Consider the following 25,143-nt stretch of genomic DNA (forward strand, 5'->3'; position numbering starts at 1 on the left):
TGCCTTTATGTAACTCATATTCAAATTCCTCATCATGTTAATATCACTTTGATGGAGGAAAGAGTAATGCCATCCATCCTTCTCCAACAACAACGTCAAACTCACAATTGCGCAAATGCTTTTCTGTCACGCTGATCAGAATCACGATATAAATTTAGCAGATTTTCACCTACAATATTTCATATTTTTTCATTATTTCTTTTTTTCCATGAGAGAGATATGGTTGGCTTCTTCCATCAAACTAGTTTTGACATGTCTGACAGCCAATCAGAATGTCACAATGTCCCGCCCCTTTTCATCCAATCAAAAATCGTCTATGTCACAATGTCCTGCCCCTTTTCATCCAATCAGATTCATCACAATCACATGGTTTTATTTTCAGAAATTCCGGCTCCCCGCTCCCACTCTATGGTTAATGTTTCTATTGATAAAACATAGAAGTTGTAAGTTGATCTCCTGAAGGTCTCACACAGTCACACCTCTGAATTCCTATGGAAGTTTTGTCCTTGAAGGGGGTCATAAACCATCAACACCCCACAATCACCCACCCACACACACACACCCTACAGCTGACACACACACACACACACACACACACATACACATATACTTAGCCACTTGTATATGGTTAATGTTTCTATTGATAAAACAGAAGTTGTAAGTTTATCTCCTGAAGGTTAGAAATAGAACGTATTCCATAGTCACCCCACAATCACCCACACACATACACCCCACACCCACACACACACATACCTGACACCCCCCCCACACACAATCACGTGCACACATACACCCCCACAACCGTGTTCACACCTGATACATATATAAGCTCATTTTAAAAGTCTACCAAGTGACTTCACAACTTTGGAAATCCATCAGAGTGTACAGAACTTCTACGCTCTCCATTCAAACTTTTAGAGACCATGGACTTTTCCACAGGTGAGAACTTAACACATTTACACTAACTTGAATTAATTCATTTATGTGTATTAGATCGATTGTCATTAATATTATGCTATATGGATTTTAAATATGAAATATTTAGAAGAATGTCTTGTTCTTCTTACTTATAGATGGAAACAGACATAATGTTTAATTTTGAAACAGTTTAATTACAGAACAAGCCCAGACTATACTTATCTGACACTATTGTCCAGGAAATCGAAACAATCAGCCTAGGTAATTTCATTATGTCTCTTATAGAACAATGATTTAAGATGAAATGTACAGCTCATCTTAGTATTATGAATACTGAATATTCTAACAATTTACCCATCCCTTCAAGGGTTGTAAAAGCTCTCCCTTACATTTGTATTGTTTTCTGTTGTATTTTAGAAGTGAGTGATACCTCGTCATTATCCTCGAGTGATACCTCGGCATTATCTATTTGAACGTTAAGTATATGTGTATGTGTGTGTGTGTGTGTCAGCTGTAGGGTGTGTGTGTGTGGGTGGGTGATTGTGGGGTGTTGATGGTTTATGACCCCCTTCAAGGACAAAACTTCCATAGGAACTCAGAGGTGTGACTATGTGAGAACTTCAGGAGATCAACTTACAACTTCTAGCAGGGAGCCAGAATTTCAGAAAATAAAACCATGTGATTGTGACGAATCTGATTGGATGAAAAGGGGCGGGACATTGTGACATAGATGATTTCTGATTGGATGAAAAGGGGTGGGACATTGTAATGTAGGCGATTTCTGATTGGTTGAAAAGGGGCGGGACATTGTGACATAGAGAATTCTGATTGGCTGTCAGACCTGTCAAAACTAGTTTGATGGAAGAAGCCCACCATATCTCTCTCTTCCATGTTTTATATCAGTTTTACAATGTTGATATTTCAACTGCAATCAAATTTAAAAAAAATTTAAGTGCCTAAATCTGTCTGCTGTCTCTCTTTATGCTCATCTTTTTTACACCAATCTCCTGTTGAGTTACACAGTAAACATAAAACAATCACTGATCACTTACTTGTTGGACAATTTCCCTCCATACTGTTTCTTCTCCTGATTGGTGCTGAGTCCTGAGTCTCTCCACTCACTAGGAAACATCAGAAGCAGACAGAATGAGAAAGACATTCTTCAGAATAGTTAGAGAGATGAGATCATGAAAGTTATGTCTTATACACTATAACTAACCCCCGTCACTGTTGCACTGTTAAGTATTGTTACTGTATATTTTATGTGCTAATTTATTAAGTCAATATTTACCATAAAGAAACACTGACCTTCTGAGAAGCATCTTATACTTTATATCTTATACATATTACTCACTATTTGGAGGAAACACTTCCTTGCTGTTTCTTCTCCTGATGGGGGCTGATGATTCTGGATCTGTTTGTTCCTGCAGCTGCTTTGTTTTCTCCTCTAGAAGTCCGTCTTTCTCCTGAAGCTGTTTGTCTCTTTCTATTAGCTGTGTCTCTCTCTCAGTTAGAAGACTCTCTTTCTCTTCAAGGTTTTTATTTGTTTCTGATAACTCAGTTTTCTCCTCTAGTTGTCTCTTCTTGTCCTGCTGCTCCTGACCCAGTGTCTCCAGTTGATTTGTACTGGTGTTCAGCTCCAGCTCTGTGTTAGATTGATTGACTGATTGACTGATTGATTGACTGATTGATTGACTGATTGATTGATTGATTGATTGATTGATTGATTGATTGATTGATTGATTGATTGATTGATTGTTTTTACATTACTTGCTTAGTCAACTTGGCGATAAGAAACAAAATCTCTCACACTCACCTGACCTTTCACCTTCCACTTGTCCTTTCAGTTTTATATGTAGTTTTTTCTTCTGTTAAATAAAGCAGAAGGCTTTAATACACAGGGGCAAATAATAATAATAATAATGCTATTATAATGCTATTTAATCTATGTAATATAATAAGTTCAGAAATGTAGGTTTATTCCTCTATCCATAGTTTTTTCCTAAGTAATTAAGTACCAAGTACAAGGTAAGTGTTTTGTATGTGCTATAGATATATAAAATAATATGTGACACATATGCCTTTATTTTTGGGAACACCTTAAACATGAATCGTGAATAAATAAAAAACATAATATTTGATTAAGAAGAAAAAATTAGTACCAGATACTGTGAAGTTTTGTTCAGTGCTTCATTATTCTTCTGACACTGCAGTAATCCAGAATCTTCATAGAACAGACAGTCGACTGTGATCATATTCTCTCTGTTTACAGATCTGTTGCTGTCTCGTACATCATACTCTGGATTAAACGTGTGATGGAGCACCACCAGGACTACAGGCTTGGTGTCTGTAAAAAAAAAATTATTATATACAAAAGTAATTCCACATACAGAATGCATTATGTTAATGAATATTGTGTGAATACCTGGAATATTGTGCAGCTTTTTCATTGCTGCTTCAATGTCAGTGCTAGGTTGTGACACAATCGGGCAGAAACACAGAATGAAATCACACTCATCCTCTGTAGACACCTCCTGCAGGTGAACTTGTTTTTTAAGACAATCTATGAAGTACTTGTGGGAATCCAGTGTTTTTCCAGTTGTATAAACCAAACACTTTATATCTGTGAAGAAGCAGCAAAAAACATTTATTGTATTTTATTATATATTAAAGATGAATTATATTCTTGATTTGGTTGTTAACAGATGAAGTGGGCAAATTAGATCTAATACTGAACTAATACTGAAAAACAATTTTTATAAATTCCTGCACTTTAATAATATTTACTGGTACATGATCACCAGTAAACGAATTTAAATTGTTAACTAAGTCACCAGTGCAAAAATTAAAAGTTTGCAAGTTCTTTAATAAAAAGCCCAACCAAGGAGCTTCCTAATAGGACTGTTGTAGCTAAATGTTCATATGAAGAGGAAAGGTTATAGAGGATTTATGCTAACAGATTAGGAGAAAAAGAGTAAAAAGGCTGTGAACCACATATTGAAATAAAATCAGGCTAATCTAGTTGAACATCTAATTGAACATGATTAGATCCGAATGTTTGTTCAACTTTGTCAGCAGAGAAACCTGCTTATGCTTTTTTTGTCCTTAACAGAAATCAGATGAAGAATGCTCTATAGGATCTTTATAAAAGTATCAGTGTTGTGTCTGCTTTCACTGAATATTTAGGATTTTCTTATACTCACTTGTGTTTTCAGTCCTAAATGCAGAGGCACCCTGTGGAAATAAATGACACTTAAGTTAATGTTTCTGTGTATAGGTGGACGTTTCCTCTCTTCACCAGCAGAGGGCGCTCTCTACTGAAATCTCTGTTACACAATTCTGTGTTTCTTCCTGCTTGACCTCTACAAAAGAACATGGATATTCATGTGAAGTCTTGATGATATTGACTGTTGTGTAAATCCTGAGTGTCTTCATATGTTTCACCCCTACCTTGTAAATTAGATTTCATTTTTTTAGATAAAAATATACTCTGGTTTTGATCTCTCTCTCTTTTTTTTAAACCAGTGCCAGTTATATTGATCTGTGGATTGTGTTTTCAGCTGTGTTTGCTGTTATTAAAATATTTTCATCAAAACATTTTTGTTGTCTATAGGATTTAATTAGCATTTGAGAGATAAAATTGAATAAATGAATAAACAGTGGACAAAAATCTAAGGAGGATCAAAGATTTATTTATTTATTTATTTTTTAAATGTTAATGTGTGTTTACTTCAGAATACTGCAGAAAGTTATTTGGGGGAGGGGGGGGGTTAGCACAAATTATGATATAAGGAGGAAAAAATAAAGATATTACAGTTCTTGACCACATGGAGGCACAGTCATAATTGTTTTTTCTACATTCAGGATCTGTCCTGAAGACACAGATCAAGTTTCAGATGATCACAGATGCCTTACTGAATACATTTAAGCTGCTCTGTATAATGATGTCTGCAAAAATAAATGTAAATCTGTTTAAATAAAGTAAATAACATTGTCTGAATGTGAAATAGTGAATACATGAGTGTTTTCATATAAAAGACTGATGTGTATAAAATCATTTTAAGTAAATTACCATTCAAAAGAGAAAAATAGTAGTTTTATTCACTTACCCCTGTAATGATGTGCAGAGCAAAAGAAGACAATGGAAAAACACAATGAGTAAACAATAGTATAGAATAAGTATTGAACTGTGAATAAAGTATAGAATAGAAAGGTACTTTTCTACAATATTGGAGTCTACAAACAGACAGGACACCAATATCTATTTACGATAAAGAAATTAAATTTATATAATATAACGTATACATGTAATCTATATAAATCTGTAGAATGTATAGTCTTATGAAGTTTTAGATTTATAAACCTTTATAAAGAGTTTTCTCTATTAGACAGTCTAATACTCACCTGACTCTTCAGATTTCCCCCAGATTCCCCCAAGATTCCAGAACTGTTGAATAATACAGTGTAAATTTTTCTACTTCTTTCTACATCTTCTGCTGCTCTCTATTAAAATGTATTTATTTATTACCATCAATAAAAAACCAAATTTTAGTATATACCTACCCATGAGGAACCACCTGAGTAAAACAACAGAAAGAAATATTATATTAAGAGAACATCATGACAAAAACATCTTTATTATGTTTGTAGATGAAGTGGGTACGTCAGTTTAATAAACACTGAATGCTAGATTAAATCTATAATGCTGTTTTGTGCAACAAAATCCAGTGAGTTTATCAGACACACTTTTCTTCTAGAAGGTTAACTGACAACTGATAAAATCCTCTGACTGAATGGTCATACCTCAAAATATTAAAGAATAATTATTTTTTATTTGTATTGTTTTACTTTCTAATTTTGTTACTTATTACTTTCACTTTTTCACTTTTACATTTTTACAGTAGAAATTGTACAAAAGAATTTTTTTCCTACCATCTTATGTTTAAAAATGGCAGTCATTAAACCTCTGTATATCAAACTTACCTGAAGTTGACATCTTTATATCTTCTTATAGATTCAGACTGAGAGAGAGAGAGAGAGAGAATTCAGTGTCATCTCTATGATAAATGCATCTCTAATAAAATGCTATTCTTTGTCATGTGGCTAATAAAACACGATTTTATAGTATATTTAGATCGATTATTTAACAAGATTTTACTTGTTTCTTCCTACCTTTGAGGCTTCTATTAAGGAATTTTCTTGATCTTCTGCTTTAGAGGAACTCGGGCACATCAAGCTAAACTCCTTTCACTTTCACCTTCACTGCACTTGCAGACTCAGTATGAAAGCTCCGCCCCTTCCTCTTCCTGTTCTAGTCTAACAGGCTTCATATTTACTTTAGGCCACTTGCTCCTGTGTGCTCTTACTCTGATGGATGGCTGTAGATGTAGCAGCCTGGTTCCTCTCCTCTCTGACACTCTCTCCATTCAAATATTATTATTATTATTATCATTATTATCATCATTATTAATAAACATTTGCCAGAACAGGAACATATCATACTTTTAAAATAATTCAGAATATTCTGAAAGAAGCTGTATATAGAAATGCCCAGTACAATAAAGTACAATATCTTATTCTTAACAAAGATCAAGTATTTATTTATTATATTATTATTATATATATTTATGCACTACTAGTTATCTATACATATACACATAAATTCTGTTGTATTTTTAATGTTTTATTTAGACATGTAACCGACCTTTGTACATATTTCTTGATGATTTGTCCTATTATTGTTAAGCTGTGTATAGTATTCCCTTGTAAAATATGTTTTGTTTATTCAATTTCATAAAATTATATTTTGATGAAATGGATTGGAATTTTGAAACACTGGAAAATGCACCTTCTTTATTACCAAAAGCTTGACCATCCCAGAGGGATCATCCCAACAGGTTGGATGGGAGAGGTCAGGTATGAATTATTAAAGACTGACTGAGCAAGTCTACCTTAGTGAAGCGAATCAATAGCACCAGCTAGTGATGAAAGACGAGGGCAAGTTACTTTTCTGTTATAATCAAAGAGAGACAGAAGGAATGACTACTTTAGTTTTGTCACTGCACAGTGATGATTGCACTCAATAATGAAACGCAGCTTAGCATCTACCAGAAGTGCAAATTAGTTAGTGTTCATACCAAGATCTTTTTGGATTCAAACTCAGTTTTCTGTTGCTCCACTAAAATCATCTCCTCCAGTTTATTATTACTGGTTTCCAGCTCTTTATCTGTGTTCTTCAGATGTGTTTCTTTCAACCTCAGCATTTGTTCAGATTCTCTAGTTGTGCTTTTCTCCTCCCTGTGTCTTATACTATCTTCTAATTCCCTAATTGTTTTGTCCAGTTCAGCGCTTGTCTGTTTGAGCAGTGTTTTCTCCTGAAGCTCTTCATCTCTTAGATCTTATTATTTCCACCAGTAAATAAGGTAGACGGTAGAAGGGAAGCTATCCTGTCTATTGTTGTTTTTTAACATCTCCTGCATGGTGGATGCAGTTGGGAAAGAGGCATGAAAAACCCTGAGCTCTGTTTTCAACTTCTTGCTTCACACTTGGTCCGCTGTGGTGACCCCTCACACATGTAGGGAGCAGCCGAAAGATTATTGTTATAATTACACACTGTACCATGCGCACACACACACACACACACACACACAAACAGATGGTGACAATAACGTTGTTTCGGATTTAAGGGAGGTCTGTTAAGATCTATCAGCATACAACTACTAACAATTACTAATAAAATGGATAGTTATTAGATGAGAAGCCATATCAATGTGGCAATTCTGATGACATTATTAATTTTAGTGCATTCAGCTGTCGTTTCTCCATTCATTTATGCCCATGATATATTGCCTTTGCTAAACTTTAGCTAACTTATTACATGGTAGCTCATGAGTCATGGATGTTAGAAAGAAAAATTGCCTTTAATTAATAGGATAATTAGCTGTAAATTCAAGACACAGGTAGCTTAGTCTTTTGTTTATTATGACTCACCTCCACACCAATACAAACACAACTGCAAAGGGAGGGAGGGTTTCACTTTCGCAGCTCTCTGCCTGTCTGTGATGTTCCGAATCAATGTGTGCTACACTGACCTGATCTGATATTTTCATTTTTGTTTGTTTGACAGGGAAAGCTGTGCGCAAACAGAAACACACACACACACATATATACACATATATTCATTTATTTTTAAAAAAATACCCAGAATAAAAGGAAGAAGAAAAAGGGCAGGTGCTCAAGCCCCCTATGATGTCTATGTGTGCACGGGCCTGTGGAGAAGACTACCATTCAGAATGACTGTATGGATTGTATCACAGAACAATTATACAGCATGATATATAATCAAATCAAATGATGGGAACATCACACACGATTAAAAATCTAAATATTAATACACAATAAACCAGGACTGAAATCACACAGACACTCTTTAGCTAAAATACACGTTAAACTTTTATATAAAAAAGTGTGATAGATGTTAAAACCACTTTGTACTTTACATGGATGGGGTGTAATGTATTATTCAGCTCTCTGTTTCGCTCTTGAACAAATACAAATTCATGACAGGAAGTAGACTGACCATTTTAGATGTATTCTTTATGATAGATGAGAAAAAAGGTACATTTTTTATTCATAAAATGTTGATGTACAATGTAAACATAGTCAAAATTTCATTTACCGCAGTAATTACAGTCCATGTTTTAATGATTCCACATTTCCATATCACTGTGATTTAGTCCACAGCAGCGGCCATTTACACTGAAGTGATAATAAACGTAGACTCATCTTTGATTAGTGGGTTAAGGATGCGTGATACAGGGCAGCCAATCAGAACAGAGATTTTGTTTGTAATAAAGCTAAGACATTTTAAGTGGAAATGAGAGAAAAATACATATGAGGACTATGAGTAACATGCTAAAAAAAAATCTCCTAATCAGCGAATTAGAAATACAATAATGTTTAAAATATTAACATCATGTACTAGTAATTGTTTTCTTTTATCTCTTCTTCTAGCAAGATACTTAGCTCTAGCAGTAGAGTCGGTGATTCTTTTGCAACTTAGTGGTATATAAACAGGTTAAAATGAAATACTAAATAATTATAGACATACATACATATATAAATTTATTCATACAGTATGCACAATCAAATAAATATGTCACTGATAAATAAATATTTTTACAAATACATTTTGCTAATAAACAAAATGTAAATAAAATATCAGTCTTATTGAGATATAAAACACGAAATCCATGAAAGCCAAAAGTCTCAAAATGGTCTGTTACAGAGGGTTGCACCAGGTGATATTTTGTAAAATGTACAAATTTGGACAAATATTCTCAATGAACTTTTAATGCAAATGCTTTGTGGCTTTAATCAATAATGTCAAATATGGCAAAATAGAAAGATCAAAGTATTTACAGAAACTTCAACCAAGTTTTTATAATGTAGTTCTGATAATGTTCAGATGATCATACCACATTATATTCTTATGATCCTAATGAAAAATTACCAATACAAAACAAGCAAAGAGTAGTTCAGCAAAAAAATATGTCCGTGTCATGTCATCAAACCGTCAGCATTCACAGTAACAATCTGTAGATACAATTTTGTTGTTTTTTTCCTTTAAAGACTGAAAAGAATGCGTAATAACTGCTTCAAGCTGTTATAATGTAAATGATAACAGTAACTAGCAGTTTTGAGGATGAACATCAACATTAAATGTAAAGAGACAAATAGTTTACAGTGTCCTTCTTTTGCTAAAAAAATATAATTATTTTTATATACTATATTTTTATAAACTCTGTTACTCACTGAAACAAATCTTTAAATTTCTGAGAGATTCCCTTCGATGCCTCTCCTTTTAGAGCAGCTCTCTCTTGTTCTGAGCTTTTTCTGACCGTTTTCTCATAAACCTCTTCAAGCACACTGTGAGTATCTGTGAGATCTGAAAGTTTCTGTTTAAGAATCTCCAGCTCTCTGTTCTTCTCCTCCACCTGTCTGCTGAAATCTTCCTGCATCTTTGTTTTTGTGGACAAAATATTTCTCTGGAGTTCAGGCAGGATGAGTTTCATGAGCTTTCTCTCTGCCTCCATCATGGCCTCTCCTTCATACACCTCCCTGATCTCCTGCATCTCCTGTTTGTGTCTCTCCTCCAACTCTCTCCTCTCCCTCTCTCTCTTTTCTTTTAGTTTCTTCACCTTCTCTTCCATTTCTGCCCTTCGCTCTACCTCTCGTTTCAGCTCCTTCTCAAATTCTTTCTTTTTCTCTTCATCCCTCTCTTCTTTCATCTTTCTCTCCAGTTCAGTTGTTCGGTCATCAAGTTGTCTGATGTCTCCTTCATGCTCCTGGATCACTCCCTCTATCTTTCTCAGAGAATCCTGCACCTCCTTCTTTATTGTTTCTTTCATGTCCATCTCCTCTCTCTTTCTTTTCTCTTCTCTTTTCTTCAGGATCTTTGTCTCCATGGCTCTAATCTGAGATTCTGTCTCCAGGTAGATCTCACTGCTGTAACATTTCTCTCTACTTCCTTCCACCATCTTCTCTATCTTCTCCAGCAGTTCTGAGACCTGAGAACCATCTCCACTCTCCTTAATGTTGAGACAGTGAAACCTGTTCCCACATTTCTCTACAAGTCTCTGGACCTCCTGGTCTCCTGATTGGATAAACTCCTCAATGTTCTTCTTCTGAAGTTCATCAGTAACACTGAATATGATCATGGAGTTTCTCCAACATCTCTCTCCAAAGATCTCCTCCATTTTCTCCAGCATCCCTCTCTCCTCTCCTGTAGGCTGCTTTATAGGTATGACCAGGAGGAAGGCGTGGGGTCCTGGAGCAGACAGATGGACACAGAGTCCCACGTCCTGTCTCAGCTTCTCCAGAGAGAGTTCAGGACAGAACCAGTCAGGAGTGTCCACCACAGTCACCTTCCTCCCAGTCACCTCCCCCTGTGTGCTCTCACTCTGCTGGGTGACTGTAGATGTAGCTGTAGATGTAGCAGCCTGGTTCTTCTCCTCTCTGCCCAGGATGGTGTTTCCTGTTGCACTCTTTCCAGATCCCGTCCTCCCCAGCAGCACCAGCCTCAGTTCTGCTACAGGAACCGACACTGGAGAATGAGGACTAGACGATTCTCCACCCACTGAAAATAATCAAGAATGAATCATTTAATACAGAATCACTTACTGCATTATGGTGATTATGCTGTTCTATGGAGTATGGAGTCCTACTGCCTTTATATAACTCATATTCAAATTCCTCAACATGTTAGTGTCACTGTGATTGACGGAGGAAAGAGTAATGCCATCCATCCTCCTCCAACAACAACGGCAAACTCACGATAGGGGAAATGCTTTTCTGTCACACTGATCAGAATCACGATAAATTTAGCAGATTTATAATTTTCACCTACAGTATTTGATATTTTTTCATTATTTCTTTTTGTCCATGTTTTATATCAGTTTTACAATATTGATATTTCAACTGCAATCAAATTATAAATTTAAGTGCCTAAATCTGTCTGCTGTCTCTCTTTATACTCATCTCTTTTACCCTCAATCTCCTGTTGAGTTACACACTAAACATACAACAATCACTGATCACTTACTTGTTGGACGATTTCCCTCCACACTGTTTCTTCTCCTGATTGGTGCTGAGTCCTGAGTCTCTCCACTCACTAGGAAATATCAGAAGCAGTCAGAATGAGAAAGACATTCTTCAGAAGGTAAAGTTAGACAGATGAGATCATGAAAGTTATGTCTTATACACTATAACTAACCCCTGTCACTGTTTAAATTACACTTCCTTATAATATCTGAAGAGTTGCACTATTAAGGATCATTACAGTATATTTTATGTGTGAATATATTATATTATATATATATATATTTTTTTTTTTTTTCCATTTGGAAACACTGACCTTCTGAGAAGTATCTTATAATTGCCAAACTGCCAAATTACTCACTATGTAGAGGTAACAATTCCTTGCTGTGTCTTCTCCTGATGGGGGCTGATGATTCTGGATCTGTTTGTTCCTGCAGCTGCTTTGTTTTCTCCTCTAGAAGTCTGTCTTTCTCCTGAAGCTGTTTGTCTTTTTCCATTAGCTGTGTGTCTCTCTCAGTTAGAAGACTCTCTTTCTCTTCAAGCTCTTTGTTTTTTTCTGTTAACTCAGTTCTCTGTTGCTCCACTATGATCATCATCTCCTGTAGTTGTCTCTGCTTGTCCTGCAGTTCCTGTCCCAGTGTCTCCAGTTGATTTGTACTGGTTTCCAGCTCTTTATCTGTGTTCTTCAGCTGTGTTTCTTTCTCCCTCAGCCGTTTGTTCAGATTCTCTAGTTGTGTGTTTTTCTCCTCCATGTGTCTCTGACTGTCTTCTAATTCCTTCATTGTTTTGTCCAGTTCAGCTCTTGTCTGTTTGAGCAGTGTCTCCTTCTCTTCCAGTGTCTTGTCCTTCATCTGCAGTCTTTGTGTATTTTCTGTTAACTCAGTTTTCTGTTGTTCTGCTATGATCATCATCTCCTGTAGTTGTCTCTGCTTGTCCTTCAGCTCCTGTCCCAGTTTCTCCAGTTGATTTGTACTGGTTTCCAGCTCCAGATCTGTGTTAGAATGATTGATTGATTGACTGATTGATTGATTGATTGATTGATTGTTTTTACATTACTAGCTTAGTCAACTTGGTGATAAGAAACAAAATCTCTCATACTCACCTGACCTTTCACCTTCCACTTGTCCTATCAGTTTTATATGTAGTTCTTTCTCCTGTTAAAAAAGCAGAAGGCTTTAATACACAGGGGCAAATAATTACATACATGTGGGGTAGATATTGCTTGTACTAGTGTAATCAGGTAAAGTGAATTATACACAATTTAGAGCACCTATGCTGACAAATCAATAAAGTGCTCTTTGTGCGTGTAAGGAAAAAAACATGATGATGATGATGATGTTTATCATTATTATTATTATTATTATTATTATTATTATTATTATTATTATTATTATTATTATAATGCTATTATAATATTTTGTAATGTATGTAATATAATAAGTTCAGAAATGTAGGTTTATTCCTCTACTCATAGTTTTTTACCATGTAATTAAGTACCAAGTACAAGGTAAGTGTTTTGTATGTGCTATAGATATATAAAATAATATGTGACACATATGCCTTTATTTTTGGGAACACCTTAAACATGAATCGTGAATAAATAAAAAACATAATATTTGATTAAGAAAAAAAAAAAATGACAAGTACCAGATATTGTAAAGTTTTGGTCAGTGCTTCATTATTCTTCTGACACTGCAGTAATCCAGAATCTTCATAGAACAGACAGTCGACTGTGATCATATTCTCTCTGTTTACAAATCTGCTGCTGTCTGGTACAACACACTCTGGATCAAACGTGTGATGGAGCACCACCAGGACTACAGGCTTGGTGTCTGGAAAAAAAAAATATTCAGTATATGCAAAAGTAATTCCACATACAGAATGAATTATTTTAAAGAATATTGTGTGAATACCTGGAATATTGTGCAGCTTTTTCATTGCTGCTTCAATGTCAGTTCCAGATCGTGACACAGTCGGGCAGAAACCCAGAATGAAATCACACTCATCCTCTGTAGACACCTCCTGCAGGTGAACTTGTTTTTTAAGATGAGCTATGAAGTGCTTGTGGGAATTCAGTGTTTTTCCAGATACAAAAAGCCAAAACTTTATATCTGTGAACAAACAGGAAAAACAAATTATAATTTTTCTTATTATTTATTAAAGATAAATTATTTTCTTAATGATTCAGTTGTTAAAAGGTTAAATGGGCAATTTAGATTTAATATTAGCTACAATTTTTATAAATTTCTACACTTCAATAATATTTACTGGAGCATGATCACCAGTAAACAAATTTAACTTGTTTTTGCTTAAGTCACCAGTGCGAAAATTAAACGTTTGCAAGTTCTTTAATAAAAAACCCAACAAAGGAGCTTCCTAATAGGACTGCTGTAGCTAAATGTTCATATGAAGAGGAAAGTTTGAAGAGAAATTATGCTAACAGATTAGGAGAGAAAGAAAGAGTAAAAAGGCTGTGAACCACAATTTCAAATAAAATCCACACTAATCTAGTTGAGCATCTAAATGAACATGATTTTAGTAGAAGGTTTGTTCAACTTTGTAAAAAGAGGAACCTGCACATGATCACTTTTTTTGGCCTCAACAGAAATCAGAGGAAGAAACCTATATAGGATCTTTATAAAAAAGGATCAGTGTTGTGTCTGCTTTCCCTGAATATTTGGAAATATTTTGGGATTATACTCACATGGCTCTTTAGTCTTTAATGCAGATGCATCCTGTGGAAATAAATTACACCGTCTGTGGTTTTCATGCTTGGTGTCACAACTTACAATCAAAAAATGTGGAACATTCTGTAAAGTACTGTAAAGTCTGTGTTGCACTGTGATTCCATGATGATTCCTTGATCATTATTTGTCACACTGTCCAAGATTATCTCAGTAAAATCTTTTTCCAAAGTCTATAACAGGTTGTGTGACAGTGTGTTCTCTTCATCTAAGATTATAGTTATAATAAAGTTTCTCTAACATTATGTAATTAAAAAAGGATAACATGCAATGTCTACTTTTCCAAGTATACTTAATATTTTTCTGTGCATAAGTGAACGTTTTCTCTCCTGACCAGCAGAGTTCGTGCTCTAGTGAATTCTTTGTTATTACACAATTCCTGCATTACCACTACAAAAGAACGTGGATGTTATTATTTATTTATTTATTTATTTATTTATTAATTATTATTATCACAGATCAAGTTTCATGATGATACATAGATGCCTTGGCTAGATACACACTCACACTCTGTTGGCGTGTTACAAAATAATGTGGGCAAGGCCTTTAATTCAACTACTCAGTTGATTACATTTAAGCTGTTTAAATAGAGTATATTACATTGTCTGAAAATGAAATAGTGAAAACATGAGTGTGTTAATATAAAGGATTGAATTGTGTGTAATCATTTTAAGTAAAAGAGAAAAATAACGATGTCATTTACTTACCCCTGTAATAATGTGCAGAACACAAGAAAGGAACAGGAAAACAACATTAGAATTTTTAAACAAGAATAACTAGCAAACAATCAGAGTCAGTACAATTCTATAATATTGCCCACTGGAGTCTATAATTAAACAGGAAACCAAAATCTATTTAGTCTAAAGAAATAAAATTTCAATTTATATAGTATCAAGGAAAATATTTAAATGAAAAACATCAAAACATCTGTCTAATACTCACATGGCACTTTAATCTTTTCCACCTGGCTCCTCTGTGGAAGTGAATAATACAGTGTAAATTTTTCTACTACATTTTCTGGTGCTCTCTTTTAAAATGTAATCTGACAAGCAAATAATAATCTATGATAACCATTAATGAAAAGATTGAAGAAAAAATTTAGTATTAACCTACCAATGAGGAGCCACCTGTGTAACATATCAGAAAGAATCACATATTAAAATGACATCATGCAGTAAACAACGTTTTTACATTTGTGATCGGAGTGGTTACATCAGTTTAAAAAAAGACAATGCTGTTTTGTGCAACAGAAATCCAGTGAGTTTATCAGATACACACTTTTCTTCTAGAAGGTTAACTGGCTGGTGACAACTGATAAAATCCTCTGACTGAATGGTCATACCCAAAAATAGTAAATAATGGTTTTGCATTTTTGTATTGTTTTGTTTTTTTTTTACTCACTACATTTTTTACATTCATTTTTACTTTCACTTTTACACTTTTACATTTGTACAGTAAAAATTGTACAAACGAAATTCTTTCCCTACCATCTTATGTTTAGAAATGGCAGTTATTAAACCTCTGTATATCAAACTTACCTGAATTTGACATCTTTATATCTTCTTATAGATTCAGACTGAGAGAGAGAGAAAGAAAGAGAGAGATTGAGAGAGAGAGAGAGAGAGAGAGAGAGAGAGAATTCAGTGTCATCAATCTAATAAAATGCTTTTCTATGTCATATAGCTAATAAAACACAATTTCATAGTATATTTAGATCGATTATTTAAAGATTTTACTTGTTTTTTCCTACCTTTGCTGCTTCTCTTAAGGTGTTTTTTGATCAGCTGCTTTAGAGGAACACACAAGCTGAACTCCTTTCACTTTCACTGCACTTTCACTTTCTCTGCCCCTTCCTCTATCTCTTCTAGTCTAACAGGCTTCATATTTAATTTAGTAAAAACCTTATTTATTATTTTAACCCTCACCCATTTCAGATTTTTTTTTTCTCCACACTGTATAATTAATATCATGAAGAACCTGGTGCAAGGTCCACATTCTGTGTTGAGGACACTGGAGACTGGTGTTAAGTTTCTAAATTCAATGTTGATGTTCAGAAGTCAGGAGGCAGAAATGTGGTTAGAATTAGGGAGCCTGAGTCCCATAGGCTGCAGTACAGCACTGATTTTTATATAAACTGAACAATAGATTCAGACTGCAGACTAAAGAGTAAAGGTGACATTGTAACCATGTACATAAATAGTAGGTCTTATTTCTTTCTTTCTTTCTTTCTTTCTTTCTTTCTTTCTTTCTTTCTTTCTTTCTTCATTTGCTTATTTCTGTCTTTATTTAGATATTTAGTCCGTTAGTTCAGGTAGTAGTTCCCAGTATGATCATCACTTTGAGATGAAGCTGTTCCTTTACCTTTTCTTCTATGGCAGATGTTCTTCCCCATACATGTGCAAATTCTGCCCCATTGTGGAGGAACCAAGTAAAGTCAGTATTATGCTCTTAGAAATCTTAGAAAAGTCTTTTTTTTCTCTTTTTCACAAAACTGGGGTACTGAAGTAGACAGACAGACACAGAATCCTAAGTCCTTCCACTAGAGAACCAGTAAAGAATGTCCACCACAGTCACCTTCCTTCCGGCCACCTGCTCCTGTGTGCTCTTACTCTGATGGATGGCCGTAGATGTAGCTGTAGATGTAGCAGCCTGGTTCCTCTTCTCTCTGACACTATTTTTCTTTAGAAAGGACAGACTAGTCTTCATTTAATAATAATAATAATAATTTATATAATAATAATTTATATAATAATAATTTATATAATAATAATAATAATAATAATAATAATAATAATAATAATAATAATAATAATATTATTATTATTATTATTATTATAGTCTGATTTTCATTTCCCAATTTTTTCTAATTAAGACTACACTGATGAAATTCCCATCTCAAGTGTGTAGACTGTATTTCTAATTAAAAACAACCCAAAGGGCAGGTATTTTTGGTGTCAATAAAATAACTACCATCAATATTGCGTTTAAACAATGCATTCATTAACAAAAATGTTTCTTGTTTGTAATCACTATAATAAATGGCGTACACTATTAATGAGATCTTGTTTCATTCCTAGAGATACCCCTGTCTAATCTCAGAGCCAAGTTATTTATATGAATGTATAAAATTTAGTTTGCCGGGTGTTGGGTGGAGGAAGTCAAAGTGATTTAGTCTAATTAGTTTTAAATTAGCCATACTTTACTGAAATACATATCATTACAAAAGAGATGAAGAGCCAGAGGAGCAGTGGAGAAGGTCTTATTTGCAGTGGGTTTAAAAATAGATAGAGAGTGTTAAACATTCAGACTCACTCTCAGGCTGGTACAGAGTTTGACAGCCCTGAGCTAGACAATTGTGTGCTGCTTTGTGTCAACAGTTTGGTGGAGTGATGGTCAGGTGTCCACATCCTTTTTGTCAATAAACATTTACCAGAACAGAAACATATCATATTTTTAAAATAATTTAGAATATACTGAAAGAAGCTGTATGTAGAAATATCTTATTCTTAACAAAGATCAAGTATTTATTTATTATTTAAAAATAAAAGAACAGGACATTAATGAAATAAATGTAATGAGTATATCTAATCATTACAGAAGCATTAGACAGGTATCTGGCAGTTCACACACTAGCAGAAAACTGGACAAATTGTAAGAAAGGCAAATGATCTACAACGTCTTAGCAATAAAATGTTTGTCTCACTTTTTTCTGGCATTATCTGGATTGAGAGATCAAATGAGTTTATAATCATTAAAACATCATACTTAATAATCATATTAACCCACTGATTTTTCCAGAAAAACTCTAGCTCTCTCTGGGGTGGATGATCTGTTGTGAACATAAAAGCAACCAGGAAAACTCCAGTGCTTTCACTTTGTTATTCTACACCCAGTCACACCGTGCATTTATCTGACAGCAGGTCTGACTGGAAATATCGACTAAGCATCATTGTATATACATAAGTAGAAAATGAACCAAGCCTCAAAAGGGATTATGTACAGCTTTATGTGGAAAAGTAAGGAAAGGTAACATCATGCACTACTAGTTAAAAAGAAAGTTTTGCTTTCATTTGATAAGGCTTAGATTTTGGGACTTTTTTCCCACTACAATATATAAAACAAAATACTATATTATTTATTAATAGCATTTTTTATCCCATGTCTATTAAATACATATTTACATAAATTCTGTTGTATTTTTAATGTTTCATTTAGACGTGTAACCAGCCTTTGTACATATCTCTTCATGATCTGTTATATTATTGTTAAGCTGTGTATGGTGTTCCTTTCATCAAACATGTTTTGTTTATTCAATTCCATAAAATTATATTTTGATAAACAAGATTAGGAATTTTGGCACACTGAAAAAAAAAATGCTTCTTCTTTGTTACCAAAAGCTGAACCATCCCAGAGGGATCATGCCTTCTAGGTGAACAGGTTTGATGGGAGAGGTCAGGTACGAATTACTAAAGACTGACAGAGCAAGTCTACCTTAATGAAGCAAATCAATAGGCAAGTCACTTTTCTGTTATCATCATAGAGAGACAGATGGAATGACAGCTTGGAATGGAATGACACACACACACACACACACACATATACACTATATTGCCAAAAGTATTCGCTCACCCATCCAAATAATCAGAATCAGGTGTTCCAATCACTTCCATGGCCACAGGTGTATAAAATCAAGCACCTTGGCATGCAGACTGTTTTTACAGACATTTGTGAAAGAATGGGTCGCTCTCAGGAGCTCAGTGAATTCCAGCGTGGAACTGTGATAGGATGCCACCTGTGCAACAAATCCAGTCGTGAAATTTCCTCGCTCCTAAATATTCCACAGTCACCTGTCAGCTGTATTATAAGAACGTGGAAGTGTTTGGGAACGACAGCAACTCAGCCACGAAGTGGTAGGCCACGTAAACTGACGGAGCGGGGTCAGCGGATGCTGAGGCGCATAGTGCGAAGAGGTCGCCAACTTTCTGCAGAGTCAATCGCTACAGACCTCCAAACTTCATGTGGCCTTCAGATTAGCTCAAGAACAGTGCGCAGAGAGCTTCATGGAATGGGTTTCCATGGCCGAGCAGCTGCATCCAAGCCATACACCACCAAGTGCAATGCAAAGCGTCGGATGCAGTGGTGTAAAGCACGCCGCCACTGGACTCTAGAGCAGTGGAGACGCGTTCTCTGGAGTGACGAATCACGCTTCTCCATCTGGCAATCTGATGGACGAGTCTGGGTTTGGCGGTTGCCAGGAGAACGGTACTTGTCTGACTGCATTGTGCCAAGTGTAAAGTTTGGTGGAGGGGGGATTATGGTGTGGGGTTGTTTTTCAGGAGCTGGGCTTGGCCCCTTAGTTCCAGTGAAAGGAACTCTGAATGCTTCAGCATACCAAGACATTTTGGACAATTCCATGCTCCCAACTTTGTGGGAACAGTTTGGAGCTGGCCCCTTCCTCTTCCAACATGACTGTGCACCAGTGACCAAAGCAAGGTCCATAAAGACATGGATGACAGAGTCTGGTGTGGAGGAACTTGACTGGTCTGCACAGAGTCCTGACCTCAACCCGATAGAACACCTTTGGGATGAATTAGAGCGGAGACTGAGAGCCAGGCCTTCTCGTCCAACATCAGTGGGTGACCTCACAAATGCGCTTCTGGAAGAATGGTCAAAAATTCCCATAAACACACTCCTAAACCTTGTGGACAGCCTTCCCAGAAGAGTTGAAGCTGTTATAGCTGCAAAGGGTGGACCGACGTCATATTGAACCCTATGGATTAGGAATGGGATGTCACTTAAGATCATATGCGAGTCAAGGCAGGTGAGCGAATACTTTTGGCAATATAGTGTATATATATATATATATATATATATATATATATATATATATATATATATATATATATATATATATATATAAAATATAGTAAAGATATCTGATATCCTTTTCAGCTTTTATTCATTTTGTTAATCAGAAATGAAACACAGTTTATTCTATTAGCATTTAATACACATGTATTAATACTTAATCAATACTGGTTTCCAGATTTCCAGATTTAATGTTTCACATCCAACTACACAGGAAGTTTTTTTTTGGTTTAGCATAGCAGTTTTACCATCTGACAAACAAGTTCCTGTCACTTATATTGCCTCAGTTATGAACATTGCTGTCTCTCTTTTCTGTTTGTCTGCCTCTCTTTCTTTCTCACCCTTTTTTTACTTTAATAAGACAAAATGAAACGCAGATTTTTACAGAAAAATAAATGTTCTGACCAATCAATTTCAGGAAACGTACAAGCCCAGAGAAAACCCAGCCATTTAAGTAATTATGTACATAACTATGTAGTCTTACATTTCTTTTTCTTTTTCCCTCTCTATATTTACTATATTAACCAAAAACATGAGATTCAAGAGATAGTCCATAGTAAAGAGAACATCCTTGAGTCTTATATATTTTGGAACCAGACACATAAATTAAACCTTATATACCAATTAAAGACGTTCTGTTGAACAAACCACCCTTCCTTTGGCTCTTTCTTCCTCTATGCAGTTCTTTCCTCCTGTCTCCTCTGGCTTCTGCTTCTTTTCTGAAAACAAGAAACAAACCGAATAAATATCTTGAAAATAATTTAACAATTGATCCTCAGCTTTTTTTTAAGGAAGCCCTGGTTAATTAGCTGTTATTACAAAGCTATTGTCCAATCAGAATGAAGTACTTAACACAATCATTTATATCTATTTTTATATAGTTATGTACACTTACTTTTCATATTATTTAAATATGATGCTACATTCAGCCATGTTCTGTTAAAAAGCTGTAATTCTACAGCAGTACAAGATCAGTGAAGTATGGTGATTGTTAGTGGCTCTCTGGACTTGGTCAGCATGTTAGTGTCACACTGTAGCTATTTGTCCTCCCACAAATACACCATTGCTAAGAATCTGTGGGGTTTGTAGGGTCACACAGTAATTAATTTGGATACTGGTTTAAACATTATAATAGCTATCTTCTTGAACAACTTGGTGAGGTTCTAGCCAAGCTGAGTAAAATAGCTACTGTGGCATTAGTAAACATATTTAATTAGTACTTTATTTTGATTTAGAGAGTGATTTATTTAGGTAGCTAACTTACAAATGTGCAAATTGAACTGAATTAAATTAGAGTTTGCTATCGGTTAAGTGAGGAATATTTGGGTTTGGGGTTAGGCAAGGATATTGATATGGCAGCAACATTATATTACTGTTCACCACTAATTCCATTTATTAAAGGTTGTAAGACTTACCTTTTTAGGCTGCTTCTGTTGTTTCTCATGTTTCTGTGGAGTAAAATATGACGCCTGTTAATATGAGGCATATAATGCATAATGCACTTACGGGCTCTTTAAGGACTATTGATTGGCTCAGGGAATAATAAACTGTCTCTTACTGTACACAGAGGGACAACTAAAGGTATACTCTTTATATGAAAATCAGTAATAAACCATTGAAATAAAAGTCTTCTTAGAACCCCTTTTATGCTAATAGAAATATGAACATTTTAAAATAATGAAAAGATAAAATATTTTTAAACCAGTCACTAACTTCTACTGTTCATAGACTCTAGTGTGTTTACATTAACACAGGGCAAAGCAGCTCAATAACCCACTGTACTTTAGGATACATACCACTTCCCAAAGCCATTCTGCAACCTTGCTTATCGCTTTATCATTCTGGCGGCACTTGAACAGTCCCTCGTCCTCACTGAACAGACAGTCAACGGTGATAGTTTTGTCTCTATTGACATTTCTGCTGCTGTCTGGTATAATGAGCTCTCGATCAAATGTGTGATGGAGCACCACGAGTGCGATGTACTTGTCTGTAAACAATTTTTTTTACAGAATGAATAAACACTTCCTCTTTTTAATTATATGTACAGAAACGTGACAAAATTATTAATGCTATTGTAACAAACCCCCGTATTTGTCGAGGTCTTGCAGTGCAGCTTGGATATCAGTTCCAGCTCGTGAAACAATGGGCACGTAATACAGAACTGCTTTACACTTCTCCAGTGAAGACATCTTCATAGATTTTCTTTTTCTTTTAATGCTATTTCTGAACTGTTCACAAGGTGCAAGTACCTTTTCAGGAACAAATTCAAGGCATTTAACTGTTTTAGAGAAACACAAAACAACAGATTAAATATAGTGCACATATCCTGAATTTTATGTTCACTGAGTATATCAAAGCAGCATTAAAGAAAAAGTACGCTGATATTGAATTATTTCTAATGTGTTCTAGTTTTAAAACCTACTTTTATTTAAAATAACACTTATAAGGAGAAAATTAGGGTTTCAGTATTAGCCTTAAAAAAAACATTTTGCTCTCAGTAACCATGTTATAATGCAATGCAGCAACATGGTGCATTTGTGCTTACAGCAGAGACTTGACTCGGCTAAATAACAATTATTTAGGCAGAACACAGAGGTCTTCTAGTGGTATTAGTGTAAAAGATTAAGCTTTGGAAGCTGGAATGATCAAGTTTATTGCACCAGTAGTGAGATGAACAATTCCAGGAAGTGTTGAGGATATATGGTAAATTGCACGATCAGTATCAGCCTGACTACAAACTACAAATTACATCTTGGAAAATATACCTTTCAAAACTGACCATGACTTAAATGGTATCATATTAAAGATCAAGAATCTTGGTTATTTTATTCCTTGAGTAAGAAAATGACATATTCTAATAATGGCCCTTATGATGAAATGGCAAATATTAAACAACCTGTAAACAGACCATATGCAGTCTTACTTAGAGAATGTAGCAGCGCGAAAAAAGAGAAATGATAGTCTTACCTTTTTTCCCAAACATATCCTGTAAAAGAGACCAGAAAGAAACAATAACATGAAGGAAAAGTTGTCTTCACGAAAGTAATACAAATTCGATTATTGTCGACTAAAGTCGAGTGAAAATGTCGGCTTACCCAAATGCAAGTAGAGTCTGTAGCCTAATGGTCCTTTTCACAAGCTAAAAAAATCGGTGAAAATCGTCTGTTTTAGACTAAAAGAAATAGAAACAATACGAAAAGAATCATCGCTATAATACCTGCACAAAGCGCAGCGAGTTACTTTCACCTTGATAAGCCACGCCTTCCAGATCCGGACTCATGAGCTTCCGTCATTCTGTAAATATACATCATTATGTATGTCAGTATTTCTTCCGTTTCTAACCATCTTCCGTGTATTTGCCGAACACACGCTGAATGTCGAATTCCATGTTAATTCCATCTGCAAAAAAACGCGTCAAGCGTGCACTTTCTCCCCTTAAACGTATTTTTTTTTAGATAGACAAAAATAGAATAATCAAAACAGTCGTTATCATTTGCTACAAAATTCAATAAATAAATATAAATAAATAAAAATGTGGACTGTAAGAACTGGATACGCTTATACATGAAATGGATAGATTGGCTGATGCTGAATCTGCTGAAAATATTCTGTTGCATGGAAACATCTAAAAACTTTTCTGGGAATTAATTTTTTAAATGTCTGCAATGATTCATAACTGAGGACTTGAACAGGTTTGTTTTTTAATCCAAAGATACAGAATTGTAGGTTGGGAGGCCAACACAGTTTAGCCTCCACTACCCACATAGCAGACATGTCTGGGCCAGATCTGGCATTAAGCCGGCACTGCTGGCTGAGTTCTGGCAAGATAAGTGGTATGTCAACCAGAAGCGGACCAGGTCTGGCAGTGATGGCACTGTTTATATGATGGCATACCAGATGTGGCCCGGTTATGGTTTGGTTTATGTGGTGTGGCCCAGTGCTGGCCTTGTGCTGGCCAATGTTTGACCACCAAAGGGCGGTCATTCTTTGTGGTATGTGGGCAGAGTGTAAGTGCATTGTGTGGGTCAGATTTGGGCCAGACATATTTTGCTATCTGGGTAGCATTTTTTTTATCTGTTGCTATGGCGATACAGAGGCAACCAAAATCTTTTTTTGTTTGTTTGTTCTTTTAGTTTATTAGTTTAAGCTTTAAACCAATTTTAAAGAAAAAAAACCTCACTCTTACTGTAAAAAAGGAAATTTCTTGAAAAAGAATGCTCCCTCTTTTCACTTGTCACCAATTTAATTTTGCTGTAATAGGTAAGTATATGTAATGATAAGGTAATGATAGGTTTCTGTGGTGAGGGTTTTTTTATTGTTTTTTTTTTTCTGTCTGCCTGCCTTAAAATGTCTTGTTAGCAATTGAATTTATGCTGTATTGTTATATGATATGGTAGCCCAAAAGCAGGTACTCGTTTTGTACACCAGATGGAACCCTAACACTACCTATATTACCACACTGGGTTGGAGAAATGTGTCGTTGCCCTAATTAGTATCATTTAGCATATTTGTCTTGCTATTGTTATACAGTATTATATTCATTCATTTAGTTAAAGAAATGTAACAGTGATTTGACCAAAAAAAAACAAAACAAAATAAAACAGTCAGTGTAGCCTGCCTTACTTCCTAAGCACTTGTAGGCCAACATATTTTGGGAATGTCAGATCTGTGTCACTTATCCAAGGTTATTTGCTGGAAGTTGCATTGCCTGCATGTCATCCACACTCATTAGTGTGCTGTGCTGTGTAGGCAAACCTGCTTGTTTTCTTCACCACTGGAAAATAGCAATTAGGGTTTGCCTGTTTTTTGCTGGCCGAACCACAAGGTGTCCTCAGGAGCCAATGTCAGGTACAGAGACACACTGAAGTGTGTGTGTTCTGTTTAAGGACTATAGGATATACACACACATACACAGTCTTTCCCTTTACTTTCATGTAGCCTGGCAGGTGACTTATCTCGAGACATCAGTCTGGAAGGGAGTCTCTGTCTAGACACACACACACACACACACGTT

At 35.3% G+C, this 25,143-nt stretch overlaps 2 protein-coding genes across 2 annotated transcripts in view; both read right to left on the minus strand.

Annotated features, from left to right (window-relative positions):
* LOC131348235 (interaptin-like) overlaps window positions 1-6,177 on the minus strand; it is an 11,924-nt gene extending 5,747 nt beyond the window's left edge. Inside the window, exons 1-10 of the mRNA XM_058383007.1 lie at window positions 6,091-6,177; window positions 5,902-5,939; window positions 5,482-5,495; window positions 5,322-5,365; window positions 4,122-4,153; window positions 3,344-3,541; window positions 3,081-3,265; window positions 2,735-2,786; window positions 2,273-2,563; window positions 1,970-2,039 (exon numbers count right to left, since the gene is read on the minus strand). Of these exons, the coding sequence (XP_058238990.1) occupies window positions 1,970-2,039; window positions 2,273-2,563; window positions 2,735-2,786; window positions 3,081-3,265; window positions 3,344-3,541; window positions 4,122-4,153; window positions 5,322-5,365; window positions 5,482-5,495; window positions 5,902-5,914 (899 nt within the window). The 5' untranslated portion in view covers window positions 5,915-5,939; window positions 6,091-6,177. The remainder of the gene's footprint in view (window positions 1-1,969; window positions 2,040-2,272; window positions 2,564-2,734; window positions 2,787-3,080; window positions 3,266-3,343; window positions 3,542-4,121; window positions 4,154-5,321; window positions 5,366-5,481; window positions 5,496-5,901; window positions 5,940-6,090) is intronic.
* A 1,946-nt stretch (window positions 6,178-8,123) lies between these two features.
* On the minus strand, window positions 8,124-16,967 carry LOC131348673 (trichohyalin-like). The gene is made up of 9 exons (XM_058383808.1): window positions 16,836-16,967; window positions 15,375-15,388; window positions 14,222-14,376; window positions 13,431-13,628; window positions 13,165-13,349; window positions 12,620-12,671; window positions 11,879-12,508; window positions 11,522-11,590; window positions 8,124-11,056 (listed from the first exon to the last, which is right to left on the minus strand). Exons 1-9 carry the CDS (start codon window positions 16,965-16,967, stop codon window positions 9,729-9,731), a joined length of 2,763 nt encoding a protein of 920 aa, XP_058239791.1. The 3' UTR covers window positions 8,124-9,728.
* Between the last annotated feature and the right edge of the window lie 8,176 nt (window positions 16,968-25,143).

Source organism: Hemibagrus wyckioides, linkage group LG28 (genome assembly GCF_019097595.1).
Source record: "Hemibagrus wyckioides isolate EC202008001 linkage group LG28, SWU_Hwy_1.0, whole genome shotgun sequence".
NCBI lineage: Eukaryota > Metazoa > Chordata > Actinopteri > Siluriformes > Bagridae > Hemibagrus > Hemibagrus wyckioides.